This window comes from Cydia splendana, chromosome 1 (genome assembly GCF_910591565.1).
Source record: "Cydia splendana chromosome 1, ilCydSple1.2, whole genome shotgun sequence".
Lineage (NCBI taxonomy): Eukaryota > Metazoa > Arthropoda > Insecta > Lepidoptera > Tortricidae > Cydia > Cydia splendana.
In genome coordinates, this window is record NC_085960.1 from 30416579 (window position 1) to 30433497 (window position 16919).

The window sequence follows — 16919 nt, forward strand, 5'->3', positions numbered from 1 at the left end:
ATTTAAATGGGGCTCCCATACAACAACCGTGATTTTTGACCAAAGTTAAGCAACGTCGGGCGTGGTCAGTACTTGGATGGGTGACCGTTTTTTTTTTGCATTTTTTCCGTTTTCTTTTTCATTATGGTACGGAACCCTTCGTGCGCGAGTCCGACTCGCACTTGCCCGGTTTTTTAGTAGGTAGGTATATAATTTAAATTAAGGTTTAATTGCATTCCATTAATTAATAGGTCCACTGAGCAAGCGGTGTTTTTTGTTATTTTTTTATTTTGTTGAATTATCGGGTGATTTACTCAAGTCATTTGTTTACGAAACTTTTTTTAAACCACGTCGATGAAGAATAAACATACCGTACCAACTCCTGACCTGACAGTGACCGGTTACCGTTGACTATATTATGAACACTGGCAAATCCAGGGGTGTCACATAACGTTGCCGATCCATTAAAAACCAGTAGGGGAGAGTGGGATTAAACGTGCCGATTTTCATAAAATACAAATTTAATCTATGAAAGCCGTATGAATAAGGTATGTCGCTTGCGCTATATTAAATAATGATTATTTGCGTTTCTGAATAGTGATATTGATTTGTGCATCGTTAAACTGTTTTTTTACCAGATTTTTTTTCATGAGATAGGTCGGAACGGAACAACTAACCCCGTTATGGGGCTGGTTGTTCCGTTGCTTAAAATTCTAACTTATTCGTCAAATATTATAATCTCGGTTCACACACGCTAAAATAGTACCTACTTTGCAGTTCGTCGCAATATGTGATTATTTTTTGTGTACTATCAACAGTTAGTAAAAAAATCCAAAGCAAAAATGGGATTTTCCGTGGGGTTAGTTGTGCCCTCGTTTTTGATTTATTTTCCATAACTACTATTCTACTGTAATGGAAGGAACGAAAACAGCTCCTGCAATCGCATAGTGGTCTGACTTTTCGCGACAAACATCATACGAATCGCTCCATGGTTTACTTGCGTTCCTATTCCCATCGGAACAACTTACCCCCGGCACGTTTAACCCCGCTCTCCCCTACAACCCTTTTTCATTTATTTATTTATTTATTACGTCACAGCAACAGGGGGGAGGTCATGCCAAGTGTTACAGTACGTACTTATTAAAGACCTATCTTTTTCCTATTAAAAAGTTTGACAAGGGAGGACGACCCCTTATACCGGGGATTTGCGAGAGATATCGGCAGGGAGGATAAAAAAGAAACGGTAGTTTTATTTTTTATTTATTGATGTAGAAACTTTATTTTCTTATAACATAATGGCATTGTGTGTTTTTCTCCCAATCGCCCCAATCGGACTAATGATGTAGGTAGTATAGGCATGTCGTTAGTTCTCATTTAAACGGTATTTTCTTCTTGACCGGGGGTGCCTGGAACAAAACTGGAATTAGATCTTAACCCACGACTGGCGGCCCAATTCGAACAACGCTTATAAGACGTCACAGCGATACGATAGCGTTCTGTCAGTGTCAAAAGTGATTTTTTTGGTTGAAGAAATGTCACTTTTGACACTGACAGATCGGTATCGTATCGCTGTGACATCAGATCTTATAAGCATTGTACGAATTGGGCCGATAGAATATACAGTCCCCTGCAATAATATGTTACTCTTCGAAAGCCGCAAAAATAATAATCAAATTTATCCATAAAGACCAGCCCCAGTCTTGGACACGGCATGGCAGCCGCCAGTAATGGGCATTTGATTTTTGTACTAATAAACAGAGACGTCTATATAACTGACAGAAAATTTAAAAATTTACCGCGTCGAGCAAGCGTAGATAGCTGAGTTGGTTAGAGCTATATAGGACTGGTGTTCCGAAACGTCGCAAGGTCGAATCAACACGTTGATTTCTTCCATCTCAAATCGAATCTTTGAGGCCAGTCACCAACTATATTGGGTTGCAGTAGCTATGTGTGTGCACGAGTAGTACCTACTGGCGGAGAAGAACCTTTCTGGAATTCATAGGAGACCGTTGGAAAGGAGTAACGCACAGTGGTGGTATTTCTAGTGTGGTGTGGTGATATTGAATGGAACTTGTATGCTATAGTATAGTGGTGTACCAGCGCGGGGTGGTGGAGCCGCACGTGCTGCAGCAGCTTGGCGCGCGTGGCGTACTGGCGCGGGCACGCGCTGCACGCGGCCGGCGCGCACGCCACGAGCCCGCCTTCTATCGATGTCCCTATGCCGGATACCGACAAACCTGCGCAAACAATAGGGTAATTCTTCAATAACTGCCCACCTGTTAGTAATACTAACTGGCCACAGTGGCCACCCTAAACTAAAAATGAATTCTATTCACCTATAAACAAAATTCATACCCTAAGAGCTGGTTTAGACGGCGCGCGAATCGGTCGATCGTTATCGATCGGTCGGTTGAATTGGACGTAACCAACAGTCCGCAATGTAATAACTACAATCGCATGCGAGTTCTCGCACCGTCTAAATTAGCCTTTGTACCTTATACTAAAATGAATTCTGTTTATAGTTGAATAGAATTCATTTTTAGTTTAGATTGGCCAGTTATTAGCAGGCTCCAATTTCACCACGGTGACAGGTGCGACAATTGTAAATTATCACTGTTGCTGACGTCACAGGCATCCATGGGCTACGGTTACCGTTTACCATCGGGCGGGCCGTATTCCTGTTTGCCACCATCATTGTTTTATTAAAAAAAACTTTATTATATCGGAAAAAACAGATATTTCTCTTGCTAAGTTTATGACAATTGTCACAAGAAACACTACAATTGTCACGAAATTCCGACATATAACTCATTACCTGTCAAGAATAGGCCTGATGACAAATTTTGAAAACCCTTTTAATATCGTCGGTACACTTGTATTAGTTCCGAAAAACACTATATTTCAGTTATACTCATAAGATTTAACATAGATAATTGCATTTTATTATACCTAGTTTAAACTTCGCGCGAAAACGCCTCGCATGCCATTTGTGACGTCATCATTTAGTTGGTGGTAGGGTGGTAGATATTGTTTACATACTTACAGTTACGAATTTCCCTTGAATCCGATGATATTGTTAATTCAGCACCATATATTACGATTAGGGATGATAAATACATTACCAAAATTTATCACAATAACTCATTTTACACAAAAACTCTCACACGGTTGCAGTTTAAGATGAATATTTAGATACATGTAAATTTTGAGTGAAAATCACCGAACGCCGGTTTTACTTTTTAATTTTTCATTTTTTCTAGTTACGACAGCCGACATGGCAATGATAGTTCCATTCAGCCAAATAATTAAAAAAGTTTGTTGTTGAAATATCGTATTATTTAGCATTTTATTTAAATAATAACAAATAGATATCTACTTTATATCGTGTAATAATATTTTTTGGACGTAATAAATGTTTAGTGGCGAAATAACATTTTTTTTGCACCTTTCGAACTCTTTGGTGCCCACGTATAGATTTCGGTCAATGAGGTTGTCTATGTTGCTCTAAGAAATATGTTATGGATTGATGACGTCACTGTTTGGAACGTTTCTGATTGGCGTTTCAGTAAAAATGGCCGATTGGAGAATTTTGCACTTTTATTTTATTGAATATATTAATAATCCTTCAGTTTATACTGAGATTGGGCCATTTTTTAGAATCATATTAACATATATGTTTCGTTGAAACCATTATTTCCATGATTCTTTGTTACTTGCAACAGGCCTATTACCTACAATTCTTCGAAATCTTGACAATTGTCAGAAACTTCGCAAAAGAAATATCTGTTTTTTTCCGATATAATAAAGTTTTTTTAAATAATACAATGATGGTGGCAAACAGGAATACGGCCCGCCCGATGGTAAGTGGTAACCGTAGTCCATGGATGCCTGTGACGTCAGCAACAGTGATTTTACAATTGTCGCACCTGTCACCGTGGTGAAATTGGGGCCAGGTGGCCAGTAATACCCTATAACGCATTAATCAAAATCAAATATCGTTTTAGCGACACAGTTTTTTGGTTGCGTCACCTTTTCCGGTGTATGTTTGACATAGCGTGCTACTGATTCCCCCTTTGCAGGATATGCATGTAGGCCGTAGAGACAGCCGCCAGCACCTCATTCTTGGGATGCCCTGGGGTGACAGAACACCGAGCACAACACCTTGGTTCACCGAGATCGCTCCGTTAGATATCACTGGCCCAATATTACGGGGTTCTATGTTTAATTTTTTTTTATTAGCCTATGTGTGTGTCCCACTGCTGGGCAAAGGCCTCCCCTCTCCATTTCCAGTCCTCCCTGTGCTGAGCAAGATCCCGCCAATCCCGCTGGAATGCATCCAGGTCGTCCCGCCATCTCTTTCTCGGTCTGCCTCTGCCTCGACTACCCTGGGGATGCCAGCTAGTGGCTATTTTGGCCCATCTGTCATCATGCATCCGGCAGACATATCCAGCCCAGTCCCACTTAAGCCTGGCGGTCTTCACCCCAACATCAACGACTCGGGTTTTGGAGCGGGTGGGTGTTTCATTTTTATCGAACTAAAATTGGAACATTGTCATATTGACATTAAGTCGACTTTTAACTATGTTGAAAATGTAACATAGAACCCTGTAACATTGGGCGAGCGATATGGTTTACAGAAACACTTACCAGGGTGGTGTATCTTGACGTGACTGTCCCGTTTCGCGGCCGTCCGGTACACTTTGGGGCACGTGACGCACGGGTAATGCCGGACTTTCTTCTCTAGAGGAACTGCAGTTGAAACCGTCTTGTGGACTCGCCAGAGATGGTTCACTAGCATACCGCGCCGCTAATGAAATAAATACCCAAGTTAATAAAGAACAGTAATGGTGATTCTTGTAGGAATCTCCATTAGTTAAGGGTGATATTCCACCTGTCCAATTTCTTTGTCCAATGGCAATGACATTTCACTATCTCGTTAAGCAAAATGTGAGATGCAATACATATTGGATAGATGGTATACCTACCACCCTAATGCTCAACATTTTAACATTTATTCAATTTTCAACACCTGATGTAACTTTGATAACAATATATTTTTATGGTACCATCAAGGTGGCCATAGGAACGCAACCTCATTGAGTTTAGGCTCGTTCCAATAGTTTTGATGAATAGTTAAGCGGTACAAAATAGGTCAAGAGTGTTTAAAAAAGAAATCTCACAAGGACTGATTATTGATTATTAATCTTACCTTAAACTTGTGATTGCATGTTTCACATTTATATTGCAATTCATCTTCTTTACTATTCTGAAATAAACAGAATATTTATAACATAGATACCAACTAGAAATACACTCGCACAATCCTGGGATCTGGGATCTGGGGTCTGGACCCATGGAACCCAATACAAGATTTGGACGGGAAGCGACGCCTTATATAAGTACGTCTCACGCAAGACTAATAGCTAATGTCGTCAAAACTAAAGCACTAATTCTGAAATAACTGTACTGCAATAATATGTTACACTTCGAAGGCCGCATAAATATGTGACACGCTCTTATGGCTCTACAAATAAGATCGTATCAGATATTTTTGCGGCTTTCATTGTGTAACATATTGTTGCAGATGACTGTACAACAAGAAAAATCAGGTTTAACTGTACAGTCAACTGTAAAAATATGGGTGTAGCCAACTTATTCAAACATATGTCCCATAGTTCTTAATTCGCTGACATAAGAGCTATGGGACATATTTTTGAGATGATTTGTGCACCCATATTTTTACAGTTGACTGTACTAGGTTCCGTTAGTTGTAGAACCTACTTCATCCAAAAGTATTCTCTATAAATATACAAAGGTAATAAATAGCGTTCCATTCCATATCACCTTCAGTCTCCGCTGGTCAGAAGTCAGGTTAGGGTGGTCTATGTGTATGTGTAGTGCCAGTTTGTCCTTGTATTGGAACGCGCGTCCGCACCCACAGTGAAACTTTCTTCCCGTGCATGCCCTAAAAAAAAAAAGATTAAACGAGGTGAAGTCAAGGAGAAATTCTTTGAAGAAATAAGTTTATTTTTGTACTAATTCACTGTATATTTGTTTTTTGTCAGAAAGTGATGTAGGTACATTTAATTACTAAAGCATTTTTTCCCACAGCTTGGAGAAATTTTAATCCAATTTTCGTTAAGGGGCTACCTGGGGTCTTCATCAATTTTTGACATGTTTTGAATCGTATCTCCTACTTTTGCACTACAGATAGAATTATAAGGCAAACGGCTATCGGTTCTTCAATCTTTTATCTCCATTTTTATCTACCGGATTTTGAAAGAAATGAATACTTCTTTTTTTATGAGATTTTTAAACATTGTCTAAAAAAACACTTTTTTCGTATGTAGATTGCTGTTAAAGATCTAACATATACGAAATCTACATATTTGGGTTCGTCTTTGACGTCTCTAAAAACGTTTCTAGGGTTTTAATTTTAAACTAATTAACACAAAAGTTATAGCCAGAAAACCAGTTTTGTGGCTTAAAATCGTTCAACTTTGATGCCAAATATCTCGAAGACAATGAGCTTTGAAGTGAATATGGGACACTATATTGCTTAAAGCCGTTGCTGTTAATATGATAAGCTACAAAAAACATTACAAAACTCATAGGGATTCAGATCGATGGTCATTGGCGTGGGGTAGCCCGTTAACTCCACCGGTAGAAAATTAATTAATCAATTTCTTCCACTTTTATTGCACTATTTACAGATAAACGTCTGGATTAGAAATTACAGTTGATTAAATATCGTCAGGCAGTAGCAGACACCAAATTTGTAATGTAAGGTATATACGTTAGAACATTTACAATTGTTCATGTGTATGTACCTACACGAATTAAAGTAGATACTCACTTGACGTGCTGACGTTGTCGCCCTCGTATGACGGCTTGATTACAATATCTACAGGTTAGGAACACCGTTTCCGTGTTTTCTTTTCTCACCTGGAAAAATATGATGGGGTTAGTCTTATCTAGTCCAAAACAGTTTTGGTGGTTACCTGGCCGCATAGCCAACATGCCAATCGCTTACGCTCCGTAGCGATCGAAATGCAACTGTCACTGTCGCCACTAATATGGAAGAGTGATAGAGACACAAACCGTTTCGTTGTCGTAGCGATAGCGATTGTCACTTTGCCTAGGCCGGCTGTGCTTAAGCCCTGGTTTCCTAATAGCAAAGAGAATAGATAGTGTAGAGGGGTCCTGTCATAGTAAATGTTGTAGTCAGTAAATTTACTGCCATCTATCGACACACGACTAAAACTCAAAATGAAAACGTATAAAATTATCAAAAAAATGTATATATATGGATAAATGATTTTATTATATGTATCATTTTGACCCATGTTCATTCACTGATATCTATGTGTTAAAATTGTTAAATATGAAACGGTGTCGTCACGCCATCATATAGCGGCCGTCTCTATACAAAATACTACGACATACATATTTAGCCGTATTATTTAGTATGGAGACGGCCGCTCTATGACGGCACCGCTAATTATCCTAAGAAAACCGGATTTAGCAATGGGAAAAATATAGACACGCGATGATAAATTTCTAATATAAAATTCAGCGCTGACCTCCTTTTTACTGCACGAATCGTCAATCCCAAAATCTATCCCAGCCGCCAGCGCAATATCGTCTTTAAGCCCCAGCGAGTAGTTGAAGTCCTCCCGCGAGCTGCCAGACATGTCGAGGTTGATGCGGTCCGGGTCGAACAGGGTCGTGGAGAAGTCTAGATTGTTGGTGAGGGTTTGGAGACTCTCGTCGGAGGGTAGGCGGCTGTCGTCGGCGGGGGTGATGGGTAGGTCGGGGAGGTCGTCTGGTTTTGAAGTGTCTCTGGAAAGAAAACGTTTTAATTGTTAAACTTATAATTTATAATATTTATGTATTTTTATTTTCTTTATTATCATAAGGCTTTAGTCTACAGATGTAGTGCATAATTGTTTACAATCGTATTTTCACGGAAACGTACGAACGTGTCGTGAACGGGTACAAGTACTGAGGTTGACTGAAGTAGCATGACAAATACGAACGTTTCCGAGAAAATACGAAGGAAAACAATTATGCACTACATCTGTACTGACTAGCGCGTTATCATGGTCTAATAAAACATGGTCTTCTATTCCCAGAGTGACACGGGCCTACGTCACAATAACATTGCCACTTTATTTCAACATAACATGTTACATGGGTACATTATAGCTATGGTTAATAAGTTAAAATATTTCTTTATAATTTTATAATTTTCATTTATAATGTATTTTATCTTAAATTTTACAATAACACGTCATTTTTAATTATTCGTTAGCAATATCTTCCGATTCACGAAAGAAATTTCAGACGTTCGGGTAATTCTGTTTACATTACTGGCAACACAGGATAGCGCTGTCACATTTGACAATTCGGATCTAGATAACTTCATGCCCTGACCGTCATCCTTGTCGAACGCGTGTTAATTGTTATTTCCTTCTCGCTCAGTGTCAGCAGTCGCAGTGTTTTCCAAACTTTTCACGTCGTAAGCTTGGTAATTAATGTGTAACTGTGAATTAGTTTTTTAAACGTTTGTCTTGTATAGATAAATAAAGTTTAATTTAATACATTAGATTTGTTTTATTTTACTATGTTTCTACATGAATAACTTAAAATTAATGCCGTTAAAATAATTTTCACCGTTGGTTAAAATTCTCCCACATTTTAAAGTTTGAGAACCTGCAAACAGCATGATGACGTAGGCCCGTGTCAGTTAGGTCATACGCGAATCTCGGAATAGAGTACCAGGCGGAGTATATTATTATACCATGCGCGTTATGAAGGGGTAGGAATAGGAAGAACGCAAGGTTACAACACAAAGATGCGATTTTAGGTACATACTTGTACAATGCTACGCATCTAGCAGCACTTCTAGATTGCAACCTACACCATTGTATACTAAAATCGCCAATAATCATCCCTGGAACTCATTTTAATTTACATGAGTACATGTCGTAAGCGTGGATGAAACTAAAATAAGCGGTCGCCCTCCCTTATAGTCTGTCGATTTGTAATTGGCCCCGAGCCGCTAATCCTTTGTCTATTGTTAAGTAAAACCGCACGTGCCTCTACGTGTAAAAAAAGGGTCGTGTAATTCTCTACGGTTACTGAGTGCTGGCCAGTCGAACTAGTCTAAAATGTGTCATCCAGATGCGTAACAAAGGCGCATTATCGGAGAGCGCACCTACACTAGTTTCAATGGCTCAGGTGCCAATTAGAATAATTAAGACCCTTTTTTGCAGGTAAGTAGCACGTGCGGTTTTACTTAACAATAGACAAAGGATTAGCAGTTCGGGGCCTGCTATAAATCGACAGACTATACCTACCTATAGTAAGGCCACTACTTATATAGCTGTCCCGCCCGTGACGCCGGCGGTCAATGACACTGTGCGAGCGGAACAGCAATATAATTATACATGTGCGATAGAGATAGGATATAGCGGGTCAATGTATGAAAATATATGTGCTTAGCGTCCTTTCCTTACTTCAAATTAGTACCGGAGAGCCTGTGTGGGGACCGCTAGTTATGTAATATGCTCCAACTTGTATTTGAGGTGATCTGTGCCAGGGCCTAACAGGTTTCTCAGTTCTTGTAAATTGTGTTCATGTCAAGTTGTACTTACAGAAGACCATTCGCAGTCTGGCCACCTTGTATTTCATTATGTTTGTCTTCTTTCGCTTTCTTAGTGCAATGCCGTGCCGTGTGCCGTCTTAAACTGGAAAAAAATCAAGTAGGTATATAGGATACTTTCAGGGCGTAGGTATTGCATCGACAAATTTTTTACTAAACATGTGAAGTACTCATTTTGGATTCACTGTAAGATGGGGAAGCGACATAGGTATATTGTACATGGAACTCCACGCGGCAAACAAACATACAATTCCCTCATACAAACTCGTCACTATGTTGATCTAAAGAGGTATAATCATGTTAACTCCATATGCAGCAATTTTCGACATGTTTCGGAGACCTGACTGTGCCTAAAAACACGTGACTTTAACACATTCATTGCCCCCGACACACATGTGTGTTCACCGTCATACAAATTTGTTCCTAGGCCACGCCCCCTGGCAGTGAATGCGTTAACCGTAAAATTAGCTTAATGATAAGGTTTGACTTTTAACAACTCCAAAACCCAAAATAATTTATACTAACGTAAACAATCTGCAGAAAGACCTGGTGCAGTGTAGACATCGGTAGCGGCGCGGTCTCTGCTTCTCCTCCTAAAAAACAATATCTTTATATATTTTTTTTTGTGGCGAATTGACATAATCGCGTGTCGTTCCACTTTCTCACGATTTTTCCTTCGCCAAAGAGCAACTGGTGTATACCAAATGATATATGTCATAGTCGCGCGAAACTCATTAATCTTATTATTATTATTACCCGGGGTTAGACGGTTAGAACCCACAACTTGTTACGGTTGTCAAAACCGTACGACTTGGCTATATCCGCACAAGGCCCAGCCGTACAAATGAAAAATCTAGAATATGCCACTGAAATTTGAATCTTTAGTGCATTTTGGTTTAGTTTGAAAATTGAACGATACAAAACAAATGCGACTCTGTTCCAATTGACTATGATTTAAATTAAATCAAACTGAATAAGTACTATAGGCAGGACCTTGGGCCTTGGGAGGTTAACGCTCATAAAAACATTATTTATTTATTTATTTATTTAAACTTTATTGCACAAAATACAAATAAAATGTACAAATGGCGGACTTAATGCCTAAAGGCATTAAGACATTATCATTATTTATTATGCTTGTAGTTATCATAATTATAATTTCTAATTAAATCTAGGGATTAATTTGCAATAAAATGTCTAAATGTTATCTATTATAAAAAGTGATAGGTACTGATAACTTACCTACAGTTAATCCCTACGTCTTAACTTATGTTAATATTAGCCTAGTATTGATACGCTAGTAATGTGAATAATGAATAGAAATAAAATTACTTTATAATTAATTGTACAGAGTAAAGAGTTTGATAAAGATTTACAGAATAACTTTTTTCTTAGCATGTCACATCACATGTCAATCGCGTGACGCCGTCACAACAATTCAAAATTCAAAATGTAAATCACGATATAACAATTTTGTCAAAATATATGAGCATATTTTTATATTTCTTTTTAAAACCTGGAATGTTCATAGTTGGACCGAAACGGAAGACTGTAAAGCCTTTACTTACTGAATGATATACGTATATGTGCCGTTGTGGGTTCGCTGACACTCGTAGTTACATTGAAGATGTTTCGTCAGTTCTGCTAAACTACACAACGAATTATAAACCGTGGGCCGCTGGACTCTACGAAACATACGCACCGGATGATAAACGAAAGAGCGACCTCTAGTATCCCATTTGAATATGTTTCATCGAATCTGCTAAACCTACTCACCTTATGATAGATGTGCATATGCCGTTGTGGGTTCGCTGACACACGTTGCGGAACCATTGATAAGATATTATCATCACTTTGCTAAACTCCTACGCATCGTTGGCACTATCTGACTAGTGACACCATTATGATGTTTCGTCAGTACTATTAAACCCATTCAACGAATAATAAAATGTCCGTGCCGTGTAAAGAGACCGCAGACATAGCAGCACCATTGAAAATATTACTTTAATAGTATTTTTAAATATACTAAACTATGATGTATCAAACCTATTTCATGCACTGACTTCATTTTTTAAGGAGTTCTTATACAAACTATAATATTATGTTTATATTCTTTTTAGAAATGCTATTTTCAGACAAGAATTAAACATATTTATACCGGTCAAAAGTGGTAATTTTCGATTTTAATGACGTTCGGACCAATGTATGTAACATCAATTTAAAGGCTTTATAAATAATTGAAAGATACATTTCATACAATAATATCATTTGTATAAATATTATACATGTTAATAATATACATTGGATCCAAAAGTCGTCATATGCGGTTTTTGGGGCTATGCGATAAAAGCTGTCCTGCAAAAAAATTATATTACAAATATTTTGGATTTGTTATTATATGAATGGGTTATCTATTTTTTGACAAAAATACCCTCGTGGGTCGTGGCGCCAGCATCGAAAACGTAACATCAGTGCTGCTAAAGTGACTCACGTCCATGTGCCGCTGTAGACATGGACCGCTGACACTCGTTACGCCACCATTGAAGACGTAACGTCAGTGCTGCTAAAGTTACTCACCGTATGATAAACGTTCATGTGTCGCTGTAACAACGCCACTGTGGACATGGATCGCTGACACTCGTGGCACCACCATTGAAGACGAAACGTCAGTGCTGCTAAAGTTACTCACCGTATGATAAACGACCATGTGTCGCTGTAACAACGCCGCTATAGACATGGATCGCTGACACTCGTGGCACCACCATTGAAGACGTAACGTCAGTGCTGCTAAAGTTACTCACCGTATGATAAACGTCCATGTGCCGCTGTAACAACGCCGCTGTAGACATGGACCGCTGACACTCGTGGCACCATCATTGAAGACGTAACGTCAGTGCTTCTGAAGTTACTCACCGTATGATAAACGTCCATGTGCCGCTGTAGACATGGACCGCTGACACTCGTGGCACCACCATTGAAGACGTAACGTCAGTGCTGCTAAAGTTACTCACCGTATGATAAACGTCCATGTGCCGCTGTAACAACGCCGCTGTAGACATGGACCGCTGACACTCGTGGCACCATCATTGAAGACGTAACGTCAGTGCTGCTAAAGTTACTCACCGTATGATAAACGTCCATGTGGCGCTGTAACAACGCCGCTGTAGACATGGACCGCTGACACTCGTGGCGCCATCATTGAAGACGTAACGTCAGTGCTACTAAAGTTACTCACCGTATGATAAACGTCCATGTGCCGCTGTAACAACGCCGCTGTAGACATGGACCGCTGACACTCGTGGCACCACCATTGAAGACGTAACGTCAGTGCTGCTAAAGTTACTCACCGTATGATAAACGTCCATGTGCCGCTGTAGACATGGACCGCTGACACTCGTGGCACCACCATTGAAGACGTAACGTCAGTGCTGCTAAAGTTACTCACCGTATGATAAACGTCCATGTGCCGCTGTAACAACGCCGCTGTAGACATGGATCGCTGACACTCGTGGCACCATCATTGAAGACGTAACGTCAGTGCTGCTAAAGTTACTCACCGTATGATAAACGTCCATGTGCCGCTGTAGACATGGACCGCTGACACTCGTGGCACCACCATTGAAGACGTAACGTCAGTGCTGCTAAAGTTACTCACCGTATGATAAACGTCCATGTGCCGCTGTAACAACGCCGCTGTAGACATGGATCGCTGACACTCGTGGCACCATCATTGAAGACGTAACGTCAGTGCTGCTAAAGTTACTCACCGTATGATAAACGTCCATGTGCCGCTGTAACAACACCGCTGTAGACATGGACCGCTGACACTCGTGGCACCACCATTGACGATGTTTTGCGGTCAATTCTGAAAAGACAGTTGCTGTTAAATATATAGCTGACGGTTTACAGCGGCACGAAGCTTGCTTGAAAAATGTTCAGCTGTAGAAAATATTCAGTTGGGATTTTAGTGTTAAAACACTTAAAACCAACTGTAGCACCTTTCACCTTTCCAGTGAGACAATATCTTCGTTAAAACTAAATGTATTAAAGTGAAATGTTGTAATAAATAATAATAAAAGATACACGGACAACTATGATCTGAATATTTTATTATATTCCAGATTATTTATGGTTGTTCATTATCAAAAGAATACATTCAAATATACGCCTTACTAACCTGCCTCAAGGTCCAACACCGGTTGTTCGACAGGTAACTTGTGGGCGTCCACATACTCCTTGCTATAGCCCAGTGCAAGCGGCACCCGGGCGGGTATAGTATTTATTGTAGCCGCGTACAATTCGTAGTTCTCTTGGTAAAGCCACACGTTTGCTGTGCTTTGGTCTCCGAGCGGTAGTAAACTTAGCCAATTTGATTTATCTGACAAATAATTTTTCATAAGAATATTACTAATTAATACAAAAATCAAAACATAAAGAGTAATTTGTAAGTGTTAATTAGAAAACCAAACCGGGGGTAGGAAACTAGAGCGTTCGGGTATTTTCGGCTCCGTTCGGCTCAGCACTGCTCAGAGCAATCATTAGGGTTGGCACAACTTGATGTCCCTTTGCGTGTACGACCACAGGTAAGATAATACCCTGAATTTTAGCCAAACCTAAATAGCCGAAAGGGATAGTACCATACAAAAGAACGGGACAGCATGAATCGTCCCTGAATCGCTGTCAAACTTCAGTTTTGTAGGAAGTTTCCTTTCTGTACGGTAGTACTATTATTTATTCTGTGACCAAACTGAGAATCGAGCCCATGGCTGACTAACTGTCCATTACCCCACGCAAATGGTGAGGCATAAATGCAGCTTAAAATAATGTAGATTTGTATTAGGTAGTTAGTAGTTACCCTGGTCAGAAACATCTATATGCGTGTGGGTGCCGTCCTCCGTTTTCAGCAAGAACAGGGGCGAGCCAGAGTTGCTGTGCGCTAATTTTAGGCTCTCTGCTTCTTCCGTTGATAGATTGCGTTTGATCCCTGGAACAATGGAATATTTATTACTACCATATGTCAACCTATACTCGTAGTAAAACACTTATACAGGCATAAGGAAAAATATGGCACACCTGGCCAATTTCTTTAGTACGGCTACCGTTAAAGCATACCTTGTACGGGTCCGAAGCGCACCCGCGCCGGCAGCGGGCCGCGCGGCCACACGGCGCCGCGCCGCAGCTGCAGCGCGCCCGGCAGCACCGCCACCGCCCGCGGCGGCGCCACAAGGTCCGCGATGTGCACTGAACACAACACCACATATCAATGGAAACATTGGAAACCTTTCCAATGCACCATAGGAATTAAACTGTTCCCATCAAGTCCTAGCGGGCATATATATAGTTCCCGTATGTGCCCGCGTCGCGTTACCGAGGCGGGCGGGAAATTGTTGCGAGGATATTGGAGAGGGGCATACATTGTATTTACAATTTGAGCTCAAGATGGGCCAGCTGCCCCCTCTGCTTCTACCTGCCTACGCTCATGAATACCGGGGGCTGCATAACTCTGTTTATTTTTATACTAAATGCTTACCAAACTTTTGCACAACTCTCTTTTTCTGCTCAGCATTATGTGAGGCTTTAGTATTATTAATTTTGTCTTCATTCTGAGACAATTTATTGGTACTGCATTTTGCATCTGTTTTAATTTGCAATATATGTTCATGGCTGGATGTAACACTAATGTCACTATTTGGGATCTGCAATTCATTGTTGACTGTCTGTGGCTCGGTGACAATACTATAATACTGATTGTTTGCTGTGTTTGTGCCAGCTTGTTCTCGGGAATCTGAAATGTATAAAACAATAATATTGGATGTGTAGCTTTCTATATGGCTTTAAGCCGTAAACATCAGAATAAAACATAAATTTAGTATAAGGCCCGGCGCCCACTATCCGCATGGCACGGCAAGGGATCCATCGGAATATTGCCAATGTGTTCTCAGGCATGCTGAGGTGAACTTGGGAATGCCACGGCATTCCTCAGGATTTATCATATCATGATGCAAGTGTAATTATTAATGTAGATAATGAACTTGAATTTAAACTATTGTGAGACATATTAACATTAAGTTAATTTTACGGTTTAACTCACATGTTTTTAGTCACTCACGCGACATGTTCCGGAGAGCCTATGTCTTCATTTTCAAGCACTAAGTGAGTAGCGGTCATGACGATGCCCGTAAAATTAGTTTAATGAGCTTAAAGTAAAATCTAACGTTTACTCACATATTGATTGAGAATAAAGCAGTGTAAGCCATACCAAATATTTTATTTAACATGCTCATGGGGCAAAAAGACCTGATACAAAGTATGGTTAATTACGAGTTACTCTAATTGCCACAGCAAACCTGTTAAGTTCATGATTACAAAACCAACTTACCAATAAATAATTGTAACTGTTTGCCTTGTATTACTGGGATAAAGTACTGATGATGTTGGGGGTCTTGTCCCTGTAACAGATATTTAACAACTATGTATATCATTGTACCATTCTTTTAGGCGTGTACAGGCGCAAACGGATATAACAACATTGAAGCAATTTCAACTCTGATACAATAAGCTAGGATATTGTAATAATTTCAACTTTCGTGCACAATACGAAATAAAATATTTTTAAATTGTTTTCTTACGTTTATAAGCATGTGGAGTGGAATAGCATCAGCTTGTAAAGATCCTTCACTACTGCTTGGTTTAACTTGTAAAATGTACATATTACTTGTACGAGATTCCACAGAATTTGAAGTAGAAGTGCTATAATGTCCTGAAACCCAAAAATATATGAATGCAAACAACAAGTAAAAATCAACTGTATTTTTTAAAAGTTCTGACATAAACCACTGCCTAGAAAATATAGTTTAATACCTTGAGTGCCATTATCCATCATCGAGTCATAAATTTATTCATTAATAAATTTAAAAAGGTATATACTAGAATATTTAATATTCAAAAAAAGACCTGCAACGATTATAAGTTAAGTTTATTTTCAATTTTCTTTGCTTGTCATATTTTGACATTTGTGACATGAACTATTGTCAAGCCCGCTCCACACTCGCGCGAGAATCGCGGCACGAAACCGCGAACCGAGTAGAGTGCGGTGAGCAGTGCTGAGTCGAATTCGCTAATGTGCGAAATCGACTCCACACTCGCGTTCGCGGCTTCGCACCACTATACGCGCACGAGTGGAGAGCGGGCTTCAAATAAAGGCCCCTGTACACAATGGGCCAGCGTGGGCCATTTTGGGGGACGCATATAGGCGTAAGAGGGAGCAAGTGAT

General features: G+C 39.8%; 1 protein-coding gene and 1 long non-coding RNA gene across 2 annotated transcripts in view; one reads left to right on the forward strand and one right to left on the reverse strand.

Moving 5' to 3' along the window:
* Nucleotides 1-16919, forward strand: part of LOC134793094 (uncharacterized) — a 454735-nt gene that overhangs the window by 364636 nt on the left and 73180 nt on the right. The gene's annotated exons all lie outside the window — the stretch shown is intronic.
* LOC134792717 (PR domain zinc finger protein 10-like) lies at nt 1284-16627 on the reverse strand. The gene is made up of 17 exons (XM_063764020.1): nt 16508-16627; nt 16276-16406; nt 16026-16095; nt 15177-15431; nt 14759-14887; nt 14502-14630; nt 13824-14024; nt 13414-13511; nt 10172-10239; nt 9639-9731; nt 7563-7821; nt 6836-6924; nt 5824-5944; nt 5189-5245; nt 4627-4786; nt 2077-2216; nt 1284-1385 (listed from the first exon to the last, which is right to left on the reverse strand). Exons 1-17 carry the CDS (start codon nt 16527-16529, stop codon nt 1350-1352), a joined length of 2058 nt encoding a protein of 685 aa, XP_063620090.1. The 5' UTR covers nt 16530-16627; the 3' UTR covers nt 1284-1349.